The following is a 10,865-nucleotide window of genomic DNA, read 5'->3' on the forward strand; positions in this document are numbered from 1 at the left end:
TTACAAGCCTACCCATAACATGATGCAGCCACCACCATGCTTGAAAGTATGAAGAGTGGTACTCAGTGATGTGTCGTGTTGGATTTGCCCAAAACATAACGCTTTGTATTCAGGACAAAAACGTAATTTATTTCCCTTTTTTTTTTGCAGTATTACTTTAGTGCCTTATTGCAAACAGGATGCATGTTTTGGTCTATTTTTATTCTGTACAGGCTTCCTTCTTTTCACTCTGTCATTTATGTTAGTATTGTGGAATAACTACGTTGTTGATCCATCCTCAGTTATCTTCTATCACAGCCATTAAACTCTGTAACTGTTTTAAAATCACCATCATGATAACATCCCTGAGTGGAAGGACGCCTGTATCTTTGTAGTGACTGGGTGTATTGATACACCATCCAGAGTGTCATTAATAACTGCACCATGCTTTACTTTCTTTGTTACTCATCTTCCAATAGGTGACCTTTGTGAGGCACTGGAAAACCTCCRTGGTCTTTGTGGTTGAATCTAAGGCCCCGACTGAGGGACCTTATAGATAATTGTATGTGTGGGGTACAGAGATGAGGTAGTCATTCAAAAATCATGTTCAACACTATTACTGCACACAGAGTGTTCATAAAATGTTTTATGTTGCTTGTTAAGCAAATGTTTACTCCTGAACTTATTTAGGCTMGCCATAACAAAGGGGTTGAATACTTATTGACTCAAGACATTTCAGCTTTTAATTTTTTCATTTCCTTTTTAAAAACATAATTCCACTTTGACATTATGGGGTGTTGTGTGTAGGTAGATCAGTGACACAAAATCTCAATTMAATCCATTTTAAATTGAGGCTGMAACACAACAAAATGTGGAAAAAGCCAAGGAGCGTGAATACTTTCTGAAGGCACCTGGGTAATAACAGCTGCGTGAAGGGGCTGGCTGTGCCATGCTACTACAGCCAACACTAGCCAATAAAAAATGTTACTGAAGAAAAGTATTACTCTTGCTTGTTTAAAAGTCTGTACTTTAATCCGATTGTCATTCATGTATCGATAAATATCATCACATTCATCATCACATGAATGGACCTTAATCATTATCAGTCAGGTCTAGTGTGGTTCAAGCACAAATGTGGATACAGATTTAAAGGTTGACCATCCATGATATCAAGACAATATACTGAACAAAAATATGAGATTGTACTGAGTTACAGTTCAAATAAGGAAATCAGTAAGCTTGATGTGGAGGTCCTGGGCTGGTGTGGTTACACGTGATCTGTGTTTGTGAAGCTGATTGGACGTACTGCCAAATTCTCTAAAACGACGTTGGAGGAAGCTTATGGTAGAGAAATTAACATTAAATCTCTGGCAACAGCCCTGTGGACAGTCCTGCAGTCAGCATGTCAATTACACGCTCCCTCAAAACATCTGTGGCATTGTGTTGTGTGACAAAACTGCACATTTTAAAGTGGCCTTTTATTGTCCCCAGCACAAGGTGCACCTGTGTAATGATCATGTTGTTTTTTCAACTTCTTGAAATGCCACACCTGTCAGGTGGATGGATTATCTTAGCAAATGAGAAAAGCTCACTAACAGGGATGTAAACAAATTTGTGCAAAACAAATGAGAGAAATAAGCTTTTTGTGCGTATGGAACATTTCTYGGATTTTTTKTTTCAGTTTATGAAACATGGGACCGACACTTTAATGTTGCGTTTATATTTTTGTTCAGTGTAGTTTTAACCATGTTTTGAGGATATACAGTGTTTGTTTACATTTGCATTGTTCACAAACAAAGGAGTAAAACAAGCTCATATTCTTGGTTCCGACAGTTYAAGAAGGCTCATGAGGCATCTATCTATAAGTTATATTTAAGCAATACGGCCTGAGGAGGTGTGGTATATAGCCAATATTACACGGCTATGGGCTGTTCTAACGCACGACSCAACGAGGAGTTGCGMCATATACCACAAAACCGAGGGCGCCTTATTGGCATTATAAACTTGTTACCAATGTAATGAGAACAGTAAACAAGTATTTMTTTGTGATACCCGTGGTTTACGGTCTGATATACAATGGCTTTCTACCAAATCCTCATTCAGTGCTCGAACCACCCGGTTTATAATCTTCAATAATCAATGGGTATATATAACTAATTTAAAAGTCTAAAAATAGATGTAGCAACTGTAAAAGATCCCTTTAATATAATCACTTGCTAAACTATGTTACACACAAATACATGAGTGTAATCTCCCTGAAATCTCAGGTGTTTCTCCAGGGAGGCTATTCTACCTGACACAAGGACACTGACGAGTCCACCCAGCCTAGCCTAAACCCTGGATAGAGGGGCTCAGTGAACGTGGAGTGGAACGTGTGCAGGTGGGTCAGTGTGTTAGAGGAGACACTGTAGAAGGACAGAGTGCCGGCCGGCCAGTCCAGATACACTCCTACTCTGTTAGAGAGAGAGGAGATGGTTATGGCAGTGCTCTTGTCATTGTGCCAGGCTGTGTAGCTGTCATTAGAGCAGTTCAGACTCCAGGACACAGCGTTTCGTCCAAACCAGCAGTCATGTCCCTCTCCACTCCTGCTGATCCCTCTGTAAGCTACTCCCATCAGAGCTCTCCCATTACACTCTGCCTCCCAATAGCAGCGCCCATCCAGACCTTCTCGACACAGCACCTGCCTCCAGTAGTCAAATCTCTCTGGGTGATCAGGAAACGGCTGCTCTTTCCCTCGCGTCACCTTCCTGTTCTCCTCAGACAGCGAGAGCTCTTTGTGTGCTGTGTTTGGGTCCAGTGTGAGCTCACAGGCATCTGAAAAAATTATGAAACTCACAGTAAAATAACACGCACGCACGCACGTACACGCACACGCACACGCACACGCACACGCACACGCACACGCACACACAATGTACATACTCACATCTCTGTGGTCCTGGTCTGATCCTGAATTCAGCACAGCACTCCACACTGTCAGAGAGGCAGTAAAACAGGGCTGTGATTCACTCAATCCCAAACTGTTAATAGACTTGTTTTACAAATTCATTGTTACCTAAGTTTCTCCAGTTTACAGTGTGGATCTTCCAGTACAGCAGAGAGAAGCTTCACTCCCGAGTCTCCTGGGTAATTATAGCTCAAGTCCAGCTCTCTCAGGTGTGAGGGGTTGGAATTGAGAGAGGATGCTAGCAAAGCACATCCTTCCTCTGTGACACTACAAAGTGACAACCTTTAAACAAAAAGAGAAAATCATTTTACATTTAGCTGCCTCTAAAAGTGGTGAATATATATTATCAATATTTTACTCCTAAAACCAGATTGTTTAGAAATCCCTCACCTTACAACCTCCAGTTTACAGTGCGGACTGCCCAGTCCTGCAGAGAGCAGCATGACTCCTGAATCCTGCAGGTTGTTGTCACTCAGGTCCAGCTCTCTCAGGTGTGAAGAGTTTGAGCTGAGAGCTGAGGCCAACGCTTCACAGCATCTTTCTGTGAGTTTGCATCGCCTCAGGCTAGAATGAAAATATATCAAATGAATAGGGGACATACATAACAAACAAACATCGATGCTTTCCTAAAATATACTAGACAACATAGATTTTACATTAATTGTGAAAATAATGATCATGTTGTAAAACCACAGAAATGCTGACCTTAATGTTTCCAGTTTACACTGTGGACTTGCCAGTCCAGCAGAGAGCAGCTTCACCCCTGAATCCTGTAGGTCGTTGTGACTCAGGTCCAGCTCTCTCTGGTGTGAGGAGTATGAGCTGAGWGCTGAGGCCAACGCTTCACAGCATCGCTCTGTGAGTTTGCATCGATTCAGTCTAGGAAATAGAATACATAAACACAAGTCTTTACCTGACTAAACAGACAGAGCGAGAAGAGTGTGTGTCTGATGATTTTTGATGTTGTACTCACAGTGCTGTCCTGGAGGCTTTGACCACTGGCAGCAGTCTCAGAAGACCCTCCTCTGATCTGGAGTATTTTTTCAGCTCAAACTCATCCAGCTCCTCTTCTGAAGTCAGCAACACAAAGACCAGAGCTGACCACTGTGCAGGTGAGAGTTTGGCTCCAGAGAGACTTCCTGATCTCAGGTAGCTTTGGATCTCCTCCACTAGAGAATGGTCATGCAGTTCATTCAGACAGTGGAACAGATTGATGCATCTCTCTGGAGAGGGATTCTCCTTGATCTTCTCCTTCATGTACTTGACTGATTCCTTGTTGGTCTGTGATCTACTTATTTTCTGAGTTAGCAAGCCTCGTAGGAGAATCTGATTGGACTCCAGTGAGAGGCCCAGAAGGAAGCGGAGGAACAGGTCCAGGTGTCCACTCTCACTCTGTAAGGCCTTGTCAACTGCTGCTTTGTAGAAGCTGGTTGAGGATGAATTTCCGAATGGAAAACGTCTCAGAAATGATTGCTGTTTGGCTAATAGATTCACGTTGTCGTTGATGAATGTGAGAAACACATACAGGGCAGCCAGAAACTCCTGAATGCTCAGATGAACAAAGCAGAACACCTTTCCCTGGCATAAGGTCAGTTCCTCACTGAAGATCTCAGTACACACTCCTGAGTACACTGATGCCTGGCCGATGAGTATGCCACACTCTCTCAGGTCTTCCTCATAGAAGATCAGGTTMCCTTTCTCCAGTTGTTGGAAAGCCAGTTTTCCCAGGGACATYATGCTCTTTCTCATCCAGTCAGGGTCAGGTGTTCCTCTTCCCTGAAGCCTGAGATTCATGTCTTTCTCCTGAAAAGCCAGGAAGTGTGAGTACATCTGAGTCAGGGTCTTCGGCATCTCTCCACTCCCTGCTTTCTCCAGCTTTCTCTCCAGAACAATGGCTGAGATCCAACAGAAAATGGGTATGTGGCACATGATGTAGAGGCTTCTTGATGTCTTTATGTGTGTGATGATTCTGCTGGCCAGGTTCTCATCGCTGATTCTATTTCTGAAGTACTCTTCCTTCTGTGGGTCATTGAACCCTCGTACCTCTGTCACCTTGTCAACACACTCAGGAGGGATTTGATTGGCTGCTGCAGGGCGGGTGGTTATCCAAAGTTGAGCGGAGGGAAGCAGATTCCCCTTGATGAGGTTTGTTAGCAGCACATCCACTGAGGTTGACTCGGTTATTTTAAACAGAATGTCATTGTTCTGGAAATCTAGAGGAAGTCGACACTCATCCAGGCCATCAAAGACAAAAAGCACCTGATAATTGTCGTAGTTTGATATCTCGGTTTCTTTTGTTTCCGTAAAAAAGCCATTGAGAAGTTCGATCAAACTGCATCTTTTCTTTCTGATCAAATTCAGCTCTCGAAAAGAAAGAGGGAATATCAACTGGAGATTTTGATTGGCTTTTCCATCTGCCCAGTCCAGAATGAACTTCTGCACTGAGACGGTTTTCCCGATGCCAGCGACTCCCTTCGTCAGCACAGTTCTGATGAATTGACCAAGTAAGGGCAGAAAGATGTCGTTGCATTGGATTGGTGTTTCTTGTGTGGCTGTTCTTCTGGATGCCGTCTCAATCTGTCTCACCTCGTGTTCATTATTGACCTCTGTACTTCCAGCCTCTGTGATGTAGAGCTCTGTGTAGATCTGGTTGAGAAGTTTTCTGTTCCCGTGGCTGGCCAGTCCCTCAAACACACTGAAGAACCTACTATGCAGATTGTGTTTGAGTTTATTTTGACAACTCTCGATTCGTTCATCTGGTAAAGTAAACAAGGGACAAACACGGTATACAAAGGTTCCTGTGAATGTGATTATCCTGTAAATATTCCACTCAAACTGAAACTGTTTAGAGACTGCAGTATAATAATGAAGGGTTGTTAAATCTTAATCTCTGTAAACTACAGGTTACTGGACAACGCTGCCATGTTGTGGTTCTTCTTACCAAAACAACTTCAGATCCAAAGTGTTTCCTTGTTCTTACCACTGCCGAACAACCATCTCTACACAGATCTACAGTAACACAGCCATACACCCCTTCTATCAGTATTACCATTGTCTTCTGTATTCACAGGTTCAGGTGGAAACATGGTAAAGTGGGCAGGTGAAGCTTGAGATGGAACTATGGGCTCTGGGGGTAAGGGGAGAGGGACAGAGAGTAGTTTTACACATTTACACAAGGTGATTTATTTTGAGTACCACAACATTCCGTCCAGTGTTTAGTATGTAGGTGACTTACCTTCGTCTAATGAGTTGACTCTGATGTTGAAGTGAACTGGACCACCAATATGGCAGCCGGAGAGCGAAGGGGCCACAACATGGCCGCCCGTCTGAGCTGTACAAGTGATGTAGACAGGAGAGTCTGGAACCCGAATTGAGGCAGCTGCTACCTCAACCTCAGCCTCTACAAATGGAAAGAGAGAACATTTTAGAGAATTAAAAAAATATATTTCACACATAATATTTTATATACTTTTCTGTCAACTCCAAGTGATTTTTTTCAGTGTATTTGTTTTGTCAAGTAATACTAAGCAGTGTAGGTGTGAGTATGGTATATCCACCTTGCTGATCTACTGTTAAAATCTTGGTAAGGTCCTTCTGGTTCATCTTCCTCAGGATTTCCAGTGAGATCTTCATAGCTACATCGTGGCCATAGGTGTTCACCATCGTATCCACGGTGTCCTGCCTGTCAGCGTTCTCCAGARGGCCCTTGGGGATGAGAGGAAAGCCATCTGGTACACTCTGAGCCAGGTACCAGTGAAATTTCTTCAGATCTTTTCCTACCAGCTCCTCCAGAATAGCCAGTAGCAGGTCAGGAACAGATGTCGTCATCTTAGGTCACAGAAAGTTACAGAAAGACTCCAAAATCCTCCCTCAGACACTGACATGTTACAAATGTGAACTTTGTGTATGTATAGACATAGGTCATCTGCCAAAAGATAACTATTTCTCGATCTAGCTTCCAAAATGTCTATCACTGCATTTTCCTCTCCGTTGCTCTCTCTCTCTCTCTCTCATTTTTTAAATATCTTTTATAACTCTGTCATATAGTGCCAGTTAGTGAAGCACCAGTTTCCTGTGTGATCTGCTTTGTGGCGTGCTGCACATCAAAACAGGAAGCTGTATTTTCTGTGGTTTGATGTTTGGTTGGTGTCTGCACGCTGACACAGTGYTTTCATCACACTGGACCATGTCTTGTTAAAACGTCTTCATGTCCTCACATACACTCAGAGCTCCCTCTGACTTTTTGCTGCTCTGGCAGAATGGAGCACATCATGTGGTACTCTTACTCTGAGACTACCTGAGGTTAGTACAACTGTTGTAACCAGAAAAAATGTATTCTTTGTGCACAATTCATTTTTATACAATTAAAGTGCTATTTGCAAAAGAAAATTACAAATGATGCATTTGCTCCATATTGTGGTTTGCACAACACACACACACATCGACAACACTAACACATGCACGCTCAGTTAGAGAAAATGGGAGAGGTCGTTTTGTGTTGACAGTTGAGTGTTTATTGCAGCCAGCCAGCCAGCCAGCCAGCCAGCCAGCCAGCCAGCCAGCTGTTATAGTTTCTGACTAAGACCCCAGGCCAGAAGGTTAGGGTGTGTTGTTCATGTCTAGGTTGTGACGAGGCCATTAAGAAACACTCATTTCTTCAAAGACATCGACTGGACGCTGCTGGAGCAGAGACGACTCAAACCCCCCTTCAAACCACGCATTGTAAGTCACACACACACGCCACAACACACACACACACACAATCACGTGTCTCCTGGTTGACCCCGCCTTCTCACTCTCGCTCTCTCTCCCACGGTCTCTCTCTCTCTCCCCTCACTGTCTCTCTCTCTCCCACTGTCCTCTCTCGCTCCCTCACTGTCTCTCTCTCCCTCACTGTCATCTTCTCTCTCTCATCCTCACTGTCTGTCGCTCGTCTCTCCCTCACTGTCTGTCTCTATCTCTCCCTCACTGTCTTGGCTCTCTCCCTCACTGTCTATGCTCTCTCCCTCACTGCCTCTCTCTCTCCCTCACTTCTATCTCTCTCTCTCTTCCCTCACTGTCTTCTCTCTCTCCCTCACTGTCTGTCCTCTCTCTCCTCACTGCTGTCTCCTCGCTCTCCCTCACTGCTCGCTCCCTCACTCTCTCTCCCTCACTGTCTCTCTCCCTCACTGTTGCTCTCCTCTCTCCCTCACTGTTCTCTCTCTCTGTAGAAGACGAGCGTGATGTGAATAACTTTGACGAGGACTTCACCAGAGAAGACCCAGTGTTAACTCCCACAGACGAGGCTGTTATCAGACAGCTCAACAGGAGACTTAAAGGTTCTATCTTCTGTGCAGAGACACAGATCTGAGAACGTAGATGCCCCCTATGGTTCAGATGTGTGTGTGTGTGGTGTGTTGTGTGTGTGTGTGTGTGTGTGTGTGTGTGTGTGTGTGTGGTGTGTGTGTGTGTGTGTTGTGTGTGTGTGTGTGTGTGTGTGGTGTGTGTGTGTGTGTGTGTGTGTGTGTGTGTTGTGTTGTGTGTGTGTGTGTGTGTGTGTGTGTGTGTGTTGTGTTTTCTGTAAGAGGAGTCTGAAGCGTGACCGTGCTACTGGTTCTATCAAAAATTACTGCTGCCTAAAAAAAAGAATAAAAAAATACCTTTGGTCAAAATGTTGAAAACATTTGTCAAATACCTGTGTGCCTATTTTTTTGTTCGTACAAGGAACCAATGGAATAGTCCAAAAGTGCAAACTCCAAGGAAATGAAGTGCATGTGGGATATATATTGTATTTTTTATTTCTTTATTTAGTTGATATCGTTTTTGTTTGTACTGATTTTTAAAATTGTTGTGTCTGTTCCTTGCTGTTCCATTGACTCATTTCAACTACCTTCACCAATCAGAGATGAGCAGTCTTCAACGTAGTACAGACCACCTCACTCTCACTCCCTATTCTTGTCCTGTGTGTGTGTGTGTGTGTGTGTGTGTGTGTGTGTGTGTGTGTGTGTGTGGTGGTGTGTGTGTGTGTTGTGTGTGTGTGTGTGTGTGTGTGTGTGTGTGTGTGTGTGTGTGTGTGGTGTGTGTGGTGTGTGTGGTGTGTGTGTGTGTGTGTGTGTGTGGTGTGTGTGTGTGTCTCTCTCTCTCTCTCTCTACTGTGTACAGCGTGTGTTATGTGTATGTTTCTGGGGTGTTGGCTTGTGACTGACATGATGTCCCTGTCACCTTTGTTCCCACCACCACCCCAACCCCCTTCTTCCAGAAGCCATCTCACTTTTAGTTTCTACCTCTGCTTTTCTATCCATTTCCTTTTATGTTCCGTTTTGTAATCTCACCTATGTGCACTACTTCATGTACACCACATACTCACATATACTCACATGCGCACACGAGCACACGCACGAGCACACGCACACGAGCACACACACACACACCACACACACACACACACAACACACACACACACACACACACACACACACACACACACACACCACACACACACACACCAACACACACACACACACACACACACACACACACACACACACCACACACACACAACACACACACACACACACACACACACCACACACACACACACACACACACACACACACACCACACACACACACACACACCAACACACACACACAACACACACACACACACACACACACACACACACACACATGCATGCTAGAATCCTAGTTGCTACATTCATTTTGGACTTATAAAATTAACCATATATACCCATGATTCTTGAAGAATAAACTTATAAATGCCTCATGAGCTAATTAAACTGTCGTACCCACCAGAACACAAAATATAAGCTTGTTTACTCCAATGTTTGTAAACACGTACACGTAACAAACACTGTATAGCCTCAAACATGGTAAAACTATAATGTTGTATATCATGGATGGTCAGTCCTTATATCCTCATAACATGGTTAAAACTATAATGTTGATATCAGGATGGTTAGTCCTTATATCCATAGCGTAGTCCATGAATTTGAGAGTGGTAACATCTCCAGCCCATCCTTAGCTTTTATGAAACGGGGCGGGACGGCTTTTATTGTTTCAATTAGGATTCTAGCTTTAAAGACAGAGCTGTTCATATGGCAGGCCTGTTAAAGATGATTTAGTAACGCTATGTGCACCCCAGGTAAGGTTGTTCCTGGTCACACTATTTCACTCTCTGCTGAATGTAGTCAATCAATCAATCAATCAATTTTATTTATATAGCCCTTCGTACATCAGCTAATATCTCGAAGTGCTGTACAGACACCCAGCCTAAAACCCAAACAGCTAGTAATGCAGGTGTAGAAGCACGGTGGCTAGGAAAAACTCCCTAGAAAGGCCAAAACCTAGGAAGAAACCTAGAGAGGAACCAGGCTATGAGGTGGCCAGTCCTCTTCGGCTGTGCCGGGTGAGATTATAACAGAACTATCCAAGATGTTCAAAAATGTTCATAAGGACAAGCATGGTCAAATAATAATCATGAATAATTTTCAGTGGCCTTTTCATAGCCGATCATCAAGAGTGAAAAACAACAGGTCTGGACAGGTGGCCGTTCCATAACGCAGGCAGAACAGCTGAAACTGAATAGCACAAGGCCAGGCGGACTTGACAGCAAGGAGTCACCACGGCGGCAGTCCCGACACATGGTCCTGGCCCAGGTCCTCCGAGAGAAAAAGAGAAGGAGGAAAATTAGAGAGAGCCAAGATTTTCAAAATTTCCATAAATGACAAGCATGGTCAAAAATAATAACAGGAATAAATCTCAGTTGGCTTTTCATAGCCGATCATTAAGAGTTGAAAACAGCAGGTCTGGGACAGGTAGGGTCCATAACCGCAGGCAGAACAGTTGAAACTGGAATAGCAGCAAGGCCAGGCGGACTGGGACAGCAAGGATCACCACGCCGGTAGTCCGCGAGTCCTAGTGGGACACCAGAAGTGCTG

The 10,865-nt window shown here is 44.0% G+C and overlaps 1 protein-coding gene across 1 annotated transcript; it reads right to left on the reverse strand.

The window, feature by feature from the left end:
* Positions 1 to 989: 989 nt before the first annotated feature.
* LOC111978756 (NLR family CARD domain-containing protein 3-like) lies at positions 990 to 7,009 on the reverse strand. The gene is made up of 9 exons (XM_024008991.3): positions 6,484 to 7,009; positions 6,162 to 6,326; positions 5,976 to 6,053; positions 3,900 to 5,682; positions 3,632 to 3,805; positions 3,317 to 3,490; positions 3,035 to 3,208; positions 2,906 to 2,952; positions 990 to 2,793 (listed from the first exon to the last, which is right to left on the reverse strand). The coding sequence occupies exons 1-9, from the start codon at positions 6,752 to 6,754 to the stop codon at positions 2,264 to 2,266; spliced, it is 3,396 nt and encodes a 1,131-aa protein (XP_023864759.1). The 5' UTR covers positions 6,755 to 7,009; the 3' UTR covers positions 990 to 2,263.
* Positions 7,010 to 10,865: the final 3,856 nt, after the last annotated feature.

Source organism: Salvelinus sp. IW2-2015, linkage group LG18, assembly GCF_002910315.2.
Source record: "Salvelinus sp. IW2-2015 linkage group LG18, ASM291031v2, whole genome shotgun sequence".
NCBI lineage: Eukaryota > Metazoa > Chordata > Actinopteri > Salmoniformes > Salmonidae > Salvelinus > Salvelinus sp. IW2-2015.